The following is a 16,743-nucleotide window of genomic DNA, read 5'->3' on the forward strand; positions in this document are numbered from 1 at the left end:
GTGCTAAATTGATTTTCTGTGATGCCAGCTCTTAATTAGGATGTCATGTGTTGCTAATTTAAATGGCTTAAAGAAGACGAAATACACTGTGAAGTTTATAATCTAAACACCTATTGTTTGTATGACATGAGCAATTTTCCATAAAAACTTGTTAACTGGTGTTAATTGTATTTTTATCCCTTAACTCTTTAGAAATAGATTCCTGTCTTGGCTGTTCCATTATTTTGATAAAAGTACAAAAGTCTCTTTGCTTGCACTTTTAATACTGGTAACACATTGGTTACTTTCTGAACAAGTACCACATCTTGCTTGCCAGGACTCAAGATATCTTATTTCTGGATAAAGATGTTCTAGGATATTCTGCTGTAAAACAATAGAATGCACAATATTTTCACAGTTTGAGCGAACAAATTATATACAATTTTCCATGCAAATGCACAAGTCCATGTGTCATTAAAAGTCAACATGGGTAACACTGTATGCTTTGGTCGTACAGAGTTAAAATTCTATTTGCTTTTAAAGTTTCTGTAGACACAGCTGTTACGGTGTTTTTACAGAAAAGAACCTATGACTATTTACTAACCTATACAAACTATTATAAAAATAAGAAGGGACCCTATTTATTTCCTTTATTCTGTTCATTCCTTTCTTAGCACTCCTGAGTTTTGACAGAGATCTTTGTGACATATTGCTTTTGAAATTTTTATATGGCCCTCAGTCTCATATAGTGGTTTTGACCCTGAATTTAGGTTTACAATGGAGTTAGTAACAAATTCAGAGAGGATAACAACTTAATATTGATTTGTTTGCATTATATGGTATAAGAAGCAGAAGACTTTCCACGATGAAGAGGGTCCTATGGACAATATGTATCAGGTTTCTGGACTTGAAGTCACGAATGGTTTCAGAAGCTCCCAGGCAGAAGTATTTTCTTGTGGGTTTCTGTAACGATTGCTATCACCTGATTGTAGCAATGGTTGGAACTAATACTTTTTCCTCCATCCTTCCTCACAGGCTGCTGTAGTGTGCTACTTCCAGTTTTCTCCATGATTACCATATGTGAAAGAACAGATCTCTGTATCTATAGATTACTATTAGGTATTATGAAGTCAAGATACAGACCTCATATTTATAAGTGCTGTTTAGAATGCAACTCATTAAAGTTCCATCTACTTCTTATGCCTATAAGTACATTCCCTATATAAAAATCTGGATTTTTTTTTATGCTTTTAAACTATATTTCTGCATGTTTTTCAACATAAGAGGAAGTTGTGTTCTGTATAGTTCAATTTCTTAGCATGAAATAAATAAGTGAATTCTCTTGCTCAGTATGAGTGGGGAATGAAAAGTACTTTTCCCTGTTTCAAAAGAAATAACTGTTTTGAGCGTTTAAAAAATAGCTATGTCAAACTAAATTATATGTGATCACTATAGGTTTTGGGTTTTATGTCTATTCTGACTTAATATCCTTTACTATAGGTATTTAGTCCTAATCAGTAAGTGAAAATCAACATTATACCATCTATCCTTCTTATAGGAATAAACAGGAAGAAAACCCCCAAACCCATGATTAATGCAACTATATTAAGTTGCTCTGTACAAAAATAGGGAATTCTAAAAGCAAGCAGACTTTACTTAAATTTTATATTTAACATAATATTTGTAATACTGTTAAACTAATATTTTAGAGGCCACCTGGATTACACTTTAGGTTTGAAGAAACAAGAACTGTGATTTCAAGAAACATGGCAAAGACATTTTTCCACTGCTCAGCTTTTAAAATCTTCCTTTAAAGTTAATCTCTCTCTTGAGGTAGTTTCGATTGTTACTGTTAGAAAAACTGGCAAGCAGCAAAAATGAAACTGACTTATCTAATTTTTCCATCTCAAAAATACTTAGAACAGTGGAGTAACTTTGCTTTATATAGATTTGTTAAATAATGAAACATAATATATGAAGTTTTCAAAAGGCTTTGGTTTTGTTAGGAATACTGAAACAATTACAATGGAAACATTAGTAGCTTTTATTTTTCTTTGAACCTGTCATTTAGTTTTTTATGCCTGTTACTTTTGATGATTTTATTCTTATGATCTTATGCTGAAGCGTGGAAGTTGCAATTAAAAAAAATACATAGACACTTGTTTGTATGAATGACTTCATTGCAGTATATTTTTGAATTTGAGGCATATAACTGAAATGTTAGGAGTCAAAAAAAAGTTTGGGAAAAATAATAATAATAATAATAATAAAACATAGAGAACCGAGGAAGTGTTCACATCTAAAAATCTGAAGATAAATCTACCTAGTCGTTGACTAGGTTTTAATATTTTTTTTTCAATTAAACTAAGTAATTTTGGAGAAGAATGAGTGCTTATTGAATTGTGCTGAGGGCAAGACTTTTCCTGTGTGAGTGCAATTGAGACTGGCTATCAGTTTATAACTTCCTTATTTTCATTTGATAGTTTGTAACTGATGTGGGCATAATATTCCCAATCAGATCAAAAGATTTTGCTCTTCAAAAAGGAATTGGTCAGATGGTAGGAAGTAAAGAATTTTTCCTCATATGCACATGGAACTTCCTGTGTGTCACTTGGATATCCTTTTAAATAAATTTGTCAGCAATTTGTTCTAATATATTTTCAGGTTAAATAAATCGGCATATAATTCCTTGGATCCTGTTTTTTCCAATTTTTGTGACAGTTATTTCAGATGCTCTTCTCCACTAAGCTGAGAACTCCTGTGTCCTCCATAAGTTCTTGAAGATAATTGCTAATAGTTTATAGACCACTTCAGTTTGAGTACTGTAATGTGAATTTAATTTGGACCTTTTCCCTTGAATATATTTATATTTTCTAAATAGTCTTTAATCAGTTATTTTCCTATCCTGTCCTATTCTTCATTATCCTTTCCTGCTAGTTTTTTTTCTTTCTCGTACATGTAATGACTTTCTAAAACCTCTTTTATAGTCTTTTGCCTTTTACCTTTCCAGTTCTCACCCCCATCCTACCTGGGGATAGCGATTGAGCGGCTTTGTAGTACATAGCTGCCTACTGGGTTAAACCACAACAGAAGTATACAGTGATAAATCAAGAGAAGGTGATAATCCTAGAATAATTCCCTCGTCATGCATAGTTCAAGTGCTTCCTCTTTGTTTCTTAGTAAGGTTTGCTTCCATGTATTTGTTGAATCACTTTTTGTGATACACAGAAATTTCACCCCACAAACTGATAGAGGGACAAAAAGAGAGAGAGAGACAATCCCTGTGTGAAGAACGCTTTCAATGTTTTAAGCCTGTTGACTACCTTGATAAGCTTTAGTTCTTCTATTGTGAAAGACAGTGAAGAGTCAATTCCTATTTACCCTTTTTATTTCACTTCTTATATTTTTTTGTTGTTTGTTTGTTTGTTTGTTTGGATAATAAATATGTAGAGGTTTTGAATTGAATTATATGGCCAATGCTGTGATTTTGTCATTACTGGTTAAAGGCTGTAGTTTCTTTATTGAAGCAACAGTGTAGGATCTCAGGACCTAACTTTGCCCAAGCTGATTTTAGCTTGTTTTAATATTATATATGTTCAAGTAATTACTGTCAAACATGGCTATATGAATGCCACGCATGATAAAGGCTTGAGAAGCCTAGGTAATTGCTGCATTAGTAGAAGCTGGGGCAGGCTGTTGTACAACTTTCAGACTGTAGCTGGAAACCAAGGGGGAGGAAGAAGACAGGGACAGAAAAACTGAAAATTAACCTGTCATTGTGCCTGCAAGCTCAAAATTAATTGTTTCCATATTTATGGTTCTGCAGTTGTTGATAATGAATTTTGTTGTTGTTTCATCAGTCAGTTAGTTGAGATAATAAACTTCTCTGCAATAAGTAACAGAAAGCTTTGTACTCATTCCTGTTCAAATTTCATCTGCATCTACCCTGGACAATCATAAAATTGATCATTAAAAAAATAAAAAAAATCTTTGTGATTTTTCTGTATTCTCTGATAGAATATTTAAGTACACAGTGAATATTAAACTTAATGAGCAAAGTTGTCAAATAGATTTTTTTTCCTTCTTAATTACTGTAAAGCATTTTTATATGTATAGTATTGTATTATTACCAACAAGCCATCTCTATGCTAGTTTAAATAGACTTCCTATATTAAAAAAAAAAAAAAAAAAAAAAAAAAAAACATGTTGGCTTTCCATCTGTCTGGTTCTAAGGTCATGTTTGGTTTTAATATTGATATAGAATGCAACAAACTAGAAGCAACAAAAATTAATCTAGTGAATATGATCTGTGGCCTTTTTGATGACAGCAAGGACAAAAAAAAAAATATGAGAGAAATTATGAGACAGCCCTTAGAATGCTGCTGAGAACTATATGATCTGTGAAGGAGGCCTTCTCTTTTTATAGTTGGGGGTTGATAGTAAATTGTACTGTAACTTTTCTTTGAAGGAATTTACTGGAATAGTGTTAAAATTGTTATCACCTATGAAATTACCCTGTAAGGCCACTCTGTTTTTAGCTATAGGCCAACCACATTTTAGTTTTAATAGCCAACTTTACAGTCTAATTATGTGCTATCTGATTTTTTTTTTCTGTTAATTTTGATTTGTTTTTCACTTTCAGTAGTTGTTCCCATGTTACTTTGCAGGAATCATATATATATCATAATTTCATTCTCTTACCTATGTTCTATTCTGTATTCCTGACCCTCTTTCTCTGTCTCTCTCTCTCCCCCTCTCCCTGTCTGTCTGTCCGTCCGTCTCTCTCTCTCTCTCTCTCTTTGTATAGGGGTTTCTTTTTTTGTCAGTATTTTCAAATTCCCATAATTTTCAACAACATATTGAAATTTGGGAAACCAGTATTACACATGCATTTCAAAGAAGGCTGAAATGTGTTTTTTTTTTTTTTTCATATAAACAGTAGCATTTTGTGCTTCCTCAGGTATTTGTATGGTTAGCTTTCTGTCTCTTTAAAAACAAAACAAAACAAAAACGTATAAAACAGAAGGAACCTTTTGTAAATTCTGGTTCCTTTTCCCAAACTGAAACTATTGCTTTACAATATTGAAAGCTCCTATATAATTTGCAGCTGGTTTATTTCTGCAAACCACCATGGTTTCCTGTGAAAACAAGAAAAGTGTACTTCAGAGGAGCAAAGTATTTACGGATACTTAATTGAATTCTCTGCTCCATGAGTTTGCTATGCAAATGTTTTACAACTACAATCTATAAATCTTTTCAGGAGTGGTAAAACCATTGCTAATTCTGCTTTCTATTTTTCCTATGCTGAAGTCCTAGAGAGACAAGGTCACTTTTCCTGCCAATGAAGAAGTACTTACAGTTTAAAATATTAACTGTGTAATTTAATTGTGGTATTGAAGAATTGTGGTGTTCCCTAAGAAGACAGGGAAGAACACGTGTGTAGGTTGAAATAATGTCTATTTAGCTCATTTGTAATGTGTCCATTCATAACTCTTCTGCCTGTCAAAAATGATGGATTTAACAAACATTTTGGCTTTATGTCAAAGTACAGTTGCAGACTTTGTCTTTATATATATTACTTCATTTTCATTAAGCAGGATTTAAAATTACATTGTCTGGGATTCAAATTTGAATTCTAACAGTCAGATAAAAGATATAGGGCAGATATAATATGCTACTGATTCAAATAGGTTTTATTATTGAGATCAATGCAAAGATCAGCTCAAAGCTTTATGGTATACAATAAAAAATATAAATGTTGGAATAATTAAAACCCAGCATTTGTCATATCAAAGGTTTTTTCTGTACAACAATATTTTTTTTTTTTCTGTTCTAAATTTAAGAAAGTGTTTCTTAAGTGTCAGAGTCTGCTGTGTCAGGTATTCTGAACGTCACTGCAGGAAGATATTCTATATTAGATATAAGGAAGAAATTCGTTACTCTGAGGGTCGTGAGGCACTGGAACAGGTTGCCCAGAGAATCTGTGGATGCCCCATCCCTGGAGATGTCCAAAGTCAGGTTAGATGGGGCCCTGGGCAACCTGGTCTAATGGGAGGTGTCCTGCCCATGGCAGGGGGGTTGGTATTGGATGATCTTTAAGGTCCCTTCCAACCCAAACCATTCTATGATTCTAAGATAAAAATAATAAGAGGATATAAACAAAGTCATCATTTTTATTGTATTTAAACACAAACATTTGTATCCTGTTATAAGACTTTAGATGTTAAACTGAAAAGGTCCCATTTGATGCAGAAATGAACTTCCAAACTATTTTTATTATTATCATTATTATTTTTAAATGTGCATCTGCCAGTTCTCAGATTCTAGGTTACTTTAAACTGTCTTGGGTACATTTAAGATGATAATTACAAAATATAGTCAAATTTATGAATTTAGACTTTAAAGGTATTAACTTTGACTCTCTGACAGACCTTGAGCTACTGAAGTTTGTCTATTTATGTGTGAGGATATTATTAATGCTGTAATGAGAAAAAATGTATATAGTTACAGATTTATTTATTTCATGAAGATTCACTGATCATCTAAGCTAGAATATCAGATAGCGTGAATGAAAACATAATGTTATTATGGAATTGATTTTAACTGTGCATTTGGAATGTAGTACCAAGGAAAAAAAAGGCAAGTTACTACCATGACTAAAAAAAAAAACAAGACTGCAAAATGTTATAACCCATAAATATTTTATTATGTATTTCATATACCAGGGTCAAAGTAATACAAAACCCTTTCATTAAAAAGACTAGAACTGCAACATGAAACCTTTCAAGTATTAGTCTTAGTACACATTTAGGTGCTTAATATCACTTTAGAATTGCCATATTTCTTCATTTGAAAGAAAACACAGCAACAGAAATGTCTTTGATTCAATTCAGAGGGATATGATCTTCCCACTAGATATCTGATCTTGTCACTCTTCCAAAATTAGAGACTGTTCCTTGAAATTGAGTAAACACTTCTAGTTTACAAACAAGATGAGAAGTTTCTTTCCCCAGACTACCAAAAGAGTACATGAAAACCAGAAACAATTGAATATGATATATGCTAAAAATATGTTATTTGATTAAACCAGTGGGAGTCTGCAAGGAGACAGTGAAATAAAGGCTGTGTCAAATCCCAGAGGACAGAGAAATGTGGAAATGACTATGTCCGTAATACTCTGAATCTAGATACAAACAAATAGTTTGTGATTCTGTGAAGCTGTGATATATATAAATACAAAATCCATAATTTGATCTTCTTTTTCTTCCCTAAGTTGTGTTTTGACATTAATATATGTGACGGAAAGCTAGCTCTTCAGTAAAGAGAAAAGTACATACATTCTGTCTGCAGTTGGTGCATCTATGAGAAATTCAGTCAGCTAAGACAAAACTTTTTGTGGATTTAGTATTTTTCAAATGTTTTGGAAGGAAATTTTCTAGTACCTGCATTAATAGTTTGTAATTCAAGATCAAGGAAAGACATTAAACTGAGTAGGTGTGGAAAGTGGAAAGCTTTTACTGTATCTAACTTGGAAATTCTCTCTGGTTTTGTGGAGTGAAAAGTATATATATATATATATATATATATATATATATATATATATACTTTATATATATATTATAAATATATTATATATTTATTACTTTATATATTATATAATATATATTATAATATTTATTACTTTATATATTATATATTATATTATATATATTATATTATATATATTAATATATTATATATTACTTTATAAATATAAATATATAAATATAAATATATATATATTTATATATATATTTATATATATATACCAAATATATATATATTTGGTTGTTGTTGTTCACAGTTAAATTAATTGGTAGAATATTAAATGATCTAAAAATGTGGGCTTGATAATAACACCCATAATTTAATATGAATAAGAAATTATGTGTATGTTATAGTAAATCTTCATAGCAGGAAATATGTATGAAACTTGACGCTAGTAGTGAATGCTATCCATTCAATTTAAATGGATGATTTCAGTCAAGCTGAATAATTTTTTTGACTAAAGTACATTTTCTATAATAGCACATGGTCTTCACTCCAAGCTTTGAGAAGATGCAGATTCCTAGAGCTGGATGGAATCTTTCAAATGTTTTATTGCCAAAATGCAAATCAAATATCCTCAAAAGCATCTTACAAGCTGTGACATTTGCTGAATTGTTTTTATGTTGAAGAAACAAACAAACCCTGGAAGCTGAGATAGAAATAAAGTTAATACATTTCATTTTGACATTTTTATGAGTTATTTGTCTTTTCAATGTAAAATAATTTGATAAAATAATCATTCTAATGCATTTTAACCTAAAATGCAACATTGAAATATGTTTTTGTGAGGCAAACAACAGATTTTATTAAATTTTTATATTTCTAAATAATAAACGTGTTTAAACATGTTTCAGCTGAAATTAGTGGGTTTTTAAATATATTTTAGCTGTTTATTTGTGCTTTCAAATAAGAGATTTTAAAATTCAGATTATATTTCTACCCCATGTAAAACCGGTCATTCGTGGATGAAGGGTGATATATTAAGACACACTAAGTATTCACTTAGTAAGACCTCAATTCTGACTGAAGACATACTGTACTATCTTCCCATAAAAAATGAATCCTCAACCTGTCAGAAAGCTTAATTTTAGGTAATTTCTGTTAAACGTTTTGGTTCATTGATCCATAACCCACTCCTAGGGCTTGGTGTATCTCCTGAGAGTTAGAAAGCATCCTGATTCTACTTCAGTAAATTCATTAATTAAAGATATTGTGATACATCCTCTGTATCCATGGAAAGAAAGACTTGGTGCTTTCTCTTAAGGGATAAATCTTAAGCAGTGACTTTGCAAGACCCTGCAGACAGTTTGCAGCCTGACACTTCTGCCCCAAGATGGTATTGCCCTGACCTCCAAGACACAACAGTTTTTTGGAAGAGTGTTGATCATTCACAGATGCTGGTTTAGATGTAGCTCTGCTATCACTGGAGGAGATGAATTTTTAAAATACAATTAAAATATGGGTTCTAATTTTCTGTACCTCCCCACATTTTCATTTAGGGTGTGGACCACTGGGAACATACAAGTTTTCAGTGTTCCATTGTAGTATTAAGAATAAATGCCTCAGTAGGATCAGGCAGGTAAAGCTACTTTAAAGCATTTGTAAAGATATAATTTGAAATCCTTACTTATACAGACTATTTTTTATATTATTCTACTGCTGATTTAATATATTTGAGTCCTGGATTTTTGGAAGATGTTTTCATTCATTTGATACATTCTGGCTTTCTGGTAAGACAATTCAACAGAACAACTGACTCTGGAACTGCTCTGAATTCAGAGATAGAAAAGTAACTTAATTTTCTCTTCAAAGTCTGATTTTAAGATTACCAAAAAAAAAAAAAAAAAAAAAAAAAAAAAGTGTACCTCTCTTTACCCTGATGTATAACCTATTTTGTTGTGTAATGTAGCATACGAGGAGCGGCTGAAGGAGCTGGGCTTATTCAGCCTGGAGAAGAGGAGGCTCAGGGGCGACCTTATCGCTCTCTACAGATACCTTAAAGGAGGCTGTAGAGAGGTGGGGGTTGGCCTGTTCTCCCACGTGCCTGGTGACAGGACGAGGGGGAATGGGCTAAAGTTGCGCCAGGGGAGTTTTAGGTTAGATGTTAGGAAGAGCTTCTTTACTGAAAGGGTTGTGAGGCATTGGAACAGGCTGCCCAGGGAGGTGGTGGAGTCACCATCCCTGGAAGTCTTCAAAAGACGTTTAGATGTAGAGCTTAGGGATATGGTTTAGTGGGGACTGTTAGTGTTAGGTTAGAGGTTGGACTCGATGATCTTGAGGTCTCTTCCAACCTAGAAATTCTGTGATTCTGTGATATGTACTTCTGTTCAAAACTTCTTCAAGATTGTAAGCATAGTAGATGAATACATGTACCATAATAATGCTGTCCTGCATATTAAATTTTTTGTTGGAGTTAGCATGCCAAGTTGTATGCTTCTGCCTGGATTTAATATTAGTAGTTTTAGCAATATATAACAGCAGACATTTTTAATTATGTTAAATTATATTAATACTTAATACTGTTCAGTGAGTTGAATTTTCTTGTTATCCTGAATATTTCAAATTTCATACCTTGAATTAAACTGTGAAACATTTAAATAACTTCAAAATTTTATTGCTGAGTTCATTTGAATGAGGTTCACATCATTTTACTACAGATGTAGCAACACAGTTTATAGAACCAGATGTGCTTCGTTATTATGGTTGCTGCTCAGATGGAAATTAATGTCAAAACTGTTTTAAATTTGATGGCAAAGAAATGTATTCTTCGTTTTCAATGGGCAGCTAACTGTAGAGTAATTTGCAAGATGATACAGCATTTCTAGTGCAGGCACTTAATATTTATATTTCCTGTCTTTAATATTCTTGTTATTCATAGGTTTCAGGAGACTAGATTTTTATATTCTTATCTACATGTGCATTCAATATCAACAAAATAAATAATATTTAAATAGCAGATCTTCTAGAGGATGTCTGGGAAGTATGATCTAAAATGTTAATCTTTTTTCAGTGAAGCTAAACACAGCTGGCAAAAAAATATGGCTCTAATTTGAAGTACGAGATTTAAAAGTAATTCCTCAGTTTTACTGTATTTTTGTGTTTATTGTATTTTGGTGCTTTAAATACAACCAATAGAATTTACCAATAAATTATGTACTTTTAATTTTATTGCTAATAACATTATCTAATGAATTGCAGATTTGAAAGTTAAATTAAATTCTTTATTACTTGTACTTCATTACAGAAATAAGCTGTATATGTCAATAAATCTCCATGATAGAATGGAGACTGTATATGGCTTTATAATTTTACCATGAAAAAAGATGTATTTCAGTGCTGTCATGCCGTTAAACATGAAGATTTTGGTATCTTCAGCAATGCAGGTATGGAAGACACAGGATCCTAAGCCTGCAGGTTTTTTTAAAGCCTTTACCTCTAGTTCATTTTCAGTTGTAAATATTAGTTTAAAGCATAATGTCAAGTATTTTGAAGGCACCTCTTATACTGACATGTAAATTGCTGGCAAATATATTTTCCTTACTCTTGTGTTTGAATTTTTTGATATTCAGAAATTGAGAAAGGAGGTTGTGGAGACCCTGGAATTCCATCATATGGGAAAAGGACTGGCAGTAGTTTTCTGCATGGAGACACACTTACCTTTGAATGTCAAGCAGCTTTTGAACTGGTGGGAGAGAGAACAATTACATGTCAACAAAACAACCAGTGGTCTGGCAACAAACCCAGCTGTGTTTGTAAGAATTATTATTATTTCTTTGCTGTAATAATTTTCTGACCTCTTGCTTTTCTTAGCATATTTTACTAGCCAGCAGGAAAACATTTCAAAGACCTTGAAGGCTTTTAACAGTCATGTATTTTTCTTAGTTGGCTTCACGGTAGCTCATTTATGGGTACCATCACATAGGATTGCTTTAGAATGTTCATCCCCTCATTTTGTATTTAATTTTATCATTTAACATTTTTAATACAAATGTGTGCTGAAGACTCTTATTGAACACAGCATATAAATTCTCAAAAGGACTGTGGTACATGCATTGATTCTGGCACTGCAAAGCAGTCTACAGATATAAGAAAAGATTTGTTTTGTGTTGCTTTTTGTTTTCCTGATATCCTAATAAAACATTAAAATTTATTTAAGGAATATGAGGATATCAAACGTGGGAAAAGGGGAGGTGAGATTATTAAACATGAATTTTGTTTGAAAAGATAAAATACATTTGTAGGTAAGATTGTAGATAGATTTAAATAGAGGTTGTTTTTTTTTTTTTCTAAGGTAAAATAGAGTAAATATTTTTTAGTACACAGGTATACACTTAGGCACTTAGTTCTACAGATAGCGTTACCTTTTCTATAAAGAGTCTTACAATTCAGTAACCGATTTTCTAAACAACAGAATGTGGTGTCATGTTCTGCTTGGACATATATGTATTTTGCAGCTGTGTTGGTTACAGGACTTAACAAGCTGACTGAGCTTTTTGTGCGAATGGAAGCAGCCTTTATATGCCTGTGTAATGCTGGAATGTGTGTAAGCACATAAAGCCTGGGCATGAGATGCCATGGCTGCAATCCTTTTGAAGACAGAAGTTGTGTTTTGGCATAGCACTGTGTTGCATGGGTTGATACATTAGTTTGTGTTGGCAATAGTTTGGAATATTTTACTGCTCTGCTGTTTGATGTGCACATGCCCTATGAAAGGTAATGGGACCTGAACTTACAACATGTATTTACAACATTAAGCTCAATTTGAAGTGCACTCTTGAAGTGCACTTCAAGAGCCGAGTAATAGTTATCTTTTGTGTTAATTACCATGCAGTAAGCCTTCATCTTTCTGAATGTACTGCTCTTTTTACTGAAGTAACAGCTTCAAGATCATGACTCCAAAATAGTTAGGAATTGTGTTGGTGAAAATTGACCCAAAAGAGTGAAAAAGGTGGAAAGATATGAATCATTTCTGTTTAATCACCCTGTACTATCAAAGGGAAACAGGAGGTTAAATAAGTTTATGCTATATACTTTTAAAGAGTACTTGACCAAGGCACAGCTACATTTGTGCTCATCTTTGCATCAGCATGAATTTGGTGTGCTACAGACAAAGACTGGTTCTCGTGCTTGATTCTTTTTGGATTTCTAAATACATTTTCTAACACAATCATTTTCTGTTCAGGAAAAAAAAAATAAAAAAGAATTGGAGGTTGCATTTTCATTTCAGAACAAAGTAACCTACCAATTCTTCTGAATTCTGACATATCGAGGAATATTTTTGTGTTCTTTGACATTCTCTATATACTTCTTCTAATATCTTGTATGCTCTGGTGCAGGCACTTTGTATCATAGGGGGAATTAAAACCTGCAGTGCTCTAACAATCTAATCTCCAGGCTGTATATGTGGTAGTTTTCAAATCTAGGTTTCAAAAATACCCTTTTCTACAAGAATTGAAAGACAAATATTCATAGTGTTTATAGAGTATTTTGAGAATCTATTGTTATTTTCTTTAGTCTCATGTTTCTTCAACTTCACCACACCGTCTGGAATTATTCTTTCACCAAATTATCCTGAGGAGTATGGGAACAATATGAACTGCGTATGGCTGATTATCTCAGAGCCAGGAAGCAGAATCCATCTGATTTTCAATGACTTTGATGTGGAACCTCAATTTGACTACCTTACTGTGAAAGATGATGGGATTTCAGATTTACCACCTCTTGGCACTTTTTCTGGAAATGAGGTACCTTCTCAGCTGGCTAGCAGTGGGCACATAGTAAGACTTGAATTTCAGTCAGATCACTCTACAACTGGAAGAGGATTTAATATCACTTACACAAGTAAGAAACTATGCTTTTATTTTATGTCTTGTCAAGCTGTCTTTCATCATAATAGTGAAAAGTAGAACATATTTGTATTTTATAATGCAGAAGTGAATTGCCCAGAAAAGGAGAAAACACAAAATTGTAATACTTGTATAATTGCAGTGCTTTCAGATGTCTTTATGATGCTCCTTTCATTAGCTTGTCTGATATTTTATCATTTACTTATTTAATTCTGATAGCACCGAGAAATTCCCTTCCTTATTTGAGGCCCATTTTGTTTGAATCTGTTATAAATGCAAAGCGTGTAGCTCTTGTCCTGGCATTGGGCACCACTGAAAAGAGTGGACATACTCTTCCCAGTATGTCTGCGTCTCTATTAGGGAGTGGAGGGGGGCATGACAGAGCTGGATACAGTACTCCAGTGCTGAGTAGACGGAAAGGAAGGATCACCTCTCTCGACCTGATACTATGTGTAATGTGTCCAAGAATACTGTTAGCCTTCTTAGTGGCAAGGGTACTTTGCTGACTCATGTTCTAATATATCCCCACCCTGCCTTGTAAAGATTTACATACACAGGACACTGGTTACAAGCATTCACCCCTTTTCCTGAAGTGTGGGTTGCACACATCTCCTGAAAGACATCTAGATCCTCTAGCTTTTTGTACACCCGTACTGTTCTCGACAAGTCACTGATCCATACACCAATGAGAACACCCCCCACATGGAGGTGTGGGTCCCAGTGAGTTGATATTCCACCAGCTGGAAGCAGGCTGCTGTCCACATCCCACAGATGGTTGCTCTGTTCAGCCTAGGTAGAGGCTGTAGTCTTTAGCTGTAGCCTCTATTTATGCTGGATTAGCTGCAATGTGAAACTGCACTTCTCATGTGAGAGGCAAACAGTTGCAAAATTTAAGCAGTGTTTTTGTTTATATGTGCCACACACAACTAAAAAGACTGAGAATCTGAAGTATGTTGTATTGTAGTGAATGTCATAAGATCCAGTGCAGATTTTGTAGTGGGGCATTTTCAAAATTTTCAATTATATTGTAATCCTGTTGCTTATCAAAGGGTATTCCCTTCCCCCCTCTCCCCTTCCCCTTCTCCTCCAAAAGAGACAGAGTTTAGAAGGTTTATATTGTTATTGTTGTTGCTATGTGTGCTTATATATGTATATACATTTTTTTTTTCTTTTTGTATTTGTTTATAAGCATTTGGTCAGAATGAGTGCCATGATCCAGGTATTCCTATAAACGGGAGGCGTTTTGGAGACAGGTTCCTTCTGGGAAGTTCTGTTTCTTTTCATTGTGATGATGGTTTTGTGAAGACCCAAGGCTCTGAATCCATAACATGCATTTTGCAGGATGGAAATGTAGTATGGAGCTCTGCTGTCCCACGTTGTGAAGGTAAAGGCACAATCTTTAGTTTACACCTACAGTTTGAATAATTAAGCTATTTAATTTTAGCTTACTTTTCACATTTCATACACAAATGAGACTGCTGTAGCTGAAGTTACTTATTTATCTTATTTTAACACTTTTCCAGTCAAATGAGAGAGCAATAATAGAAACAAGATAGCTTGTTTTTATATTCTTGGAATAAATTAGCATTCTAAAAATCTGGTTGCTATTCTTTTCAACTTCTGACTGTCACCATCATTACCTGGTTGTGAGTTATAGCTGCAATAGCAGTTTTGGCTGTACCATACTGAAGAACATAATTATCTATCACAAAGAAAAGTGAAGTGAGTTTCTATTTAAAATTCATTTTTTTAAAATTTGCACCTTTAATTTTCTCACAGCAAAGGTATACCTTAAATTCTGTATGTAACATATTACTCTGCAGTACATCTTTTCCTTAGAATTACAGGGAAAATCAGAGCTATGTTTAATATTCATTATATTCCCCAAAATATTTAATCCAAAAATTCTTAATTTATTTGCTTGTTCTTGCCTACATACTAACTGTATATGCATAATTAATACAATATTCAATGTAATCTTCATGTAGTTTTCTTCTACAAGCACTTTGAGGAAGAAAAATGGAAAAGAAAGCAAAAACACAAAAAAGACTCTAAGAAAGTACATAGGTACAGCACAAGCTCCGTTATCCTTCCTTTGAACCCTGCTGGACATTAACCTAATTATTAATGACAAAAGGAAAGGATTCAACTTTTTTTTTTTTTTTTTTTTTTTTTTCAGGGGGGACAGGGGAGGAGGTATTTATTTTTGTCTATTTTCTCATTTTGGTACAGAAAGAAGTATAGTTCTTTAAAGTTGCATTCAAGATCTGTTCTGTTTTGATGTGGATTTGCTTTTTAACTGATAATTAAAGGAGTTCCTGTTTTTAGTGTATAGTATGGAGCAAGCATCCTTACTAGTTTGTTTAGAAGCAGTTAAGTTTGCTTCTGGTTGTCTGAGATTTCTGAACAACTGTTGGCTTTTGTTGTTGCTCTGCTTTGTGTCTCTATATACTTACAATCTCTATAACAAGCAATACATGAAATATGTGAAGTAGGTTATGTGTTATATCCAGGTGAAGGTCAACAGTCTTCTGGTTGTTCTTGTTTTTAATATGACCAAATTTAATTAAAAATAAAAGGCATGGAATACTTCATTTTTCATCAACTATACACATGTAAAATAACAGCCATTTTCCTTGCTTATCGTTTTGCCCCAGAGACAATTAACTATGTATGTTTCATTTTTGTGGGTTGCTTTCTTTCTCCACTTTTTTAAATCTGGACAAACTTCTCAGAGATAAGTGCCAGTCATGAATGAAATCAAAATGAAGTGTCTGAGTTCAATTTTTGTTAAAAGCATTGAATCAAAACTGGGAGTATTAATTTACTACTCACAAATTCATTTTACTATTAATTTCCATATGACATAATAGGTTTGCCTGTCACTACTTAGAGAAGCAGAAGACAAGTGAAAAGATTCCAGGCACAGCAATATGGAACTTGTTGATAATGATACCACTGACTACTTGAGTGTAATACAAATGATACTAAGACAAATTTACCTGACCTTGAAAGCCTTCCTCTTTTAGACTGTTCCCCAAATGCTCTGTGCTATAACAGCTTAATTTTTTAATGGACTCATGTTTCTCTAAATGTCTTCGGTATTTTCTGATGCTGTTTAATCCTGCACCAAAGTCCTTTGATCCTGCTCTGAAAAATGTTCCCTGTCTAGCCTTCTTACTTTCATAGCCCTGCTGCAATACTTTTTTTGTCCTTTTATGAAGGAGGATTAGGTTAAACAAACTTGGTGTGCAAGAATGGGCCTGAGGGGATGCATTGAAGAGTGCTGAGGAAGCCAGCTAGTGGCTTAAAAAGGCCACTCTCAAGTGTC

At 33.3% G+C, this 16,743-nt stretch overlaps 1 protein-coding gene across 2 annotated transcripts in view; it reads left to right on the plus strand.

The window, feature by feature from the left end:
• The window catches only part of CSMD1 (CUB and Sushi multiple domains 1), a 1,151,643-nt gene that overhangs the window by 844,062 nt on the left and 290,838 nt on the right, over positions 1 to 16,743 (plus strand). For both annotated transcript variants that reach the window (XM_035319885.1, XM_035319886.1), the window contains exons 13-15: positions 11,136 to 11,318; positions 13,081 to 13,407; positions 14,602 to 14,796. In XM_035319885.1, coding sequence (XP_035175776.1) covers positions 11,136 to 11,318; positions 13,081 to 13,407; positions 14,602 to 14,796 — 705 coding nt within the window. The remainder of the gene's footprint in view (positions 1 to 11,135; positions 11,319 to 13,080; positions 13,408 to 14,601; positions 14,797 to 16,743) is intronic.

The sequence above is a fragment of the Oxyura jamaicensis genome, chromosome 3 (assembly GCF_011077185.1).
Source record: "Oxyura jamaicensis isolate SHBP4307 breed ruddy duck chromosome 3, BPBGC_Ojam_1.0, whole genome shotgun sequence".
In the NCBI taxonomy this organism is placed as follows: domain Eukaryota; kingdom Metazoa; phylum Chordata; class Aves; order Anseriformes; family Anatidae; genus Oxyura; species Oxyura jamaicensis.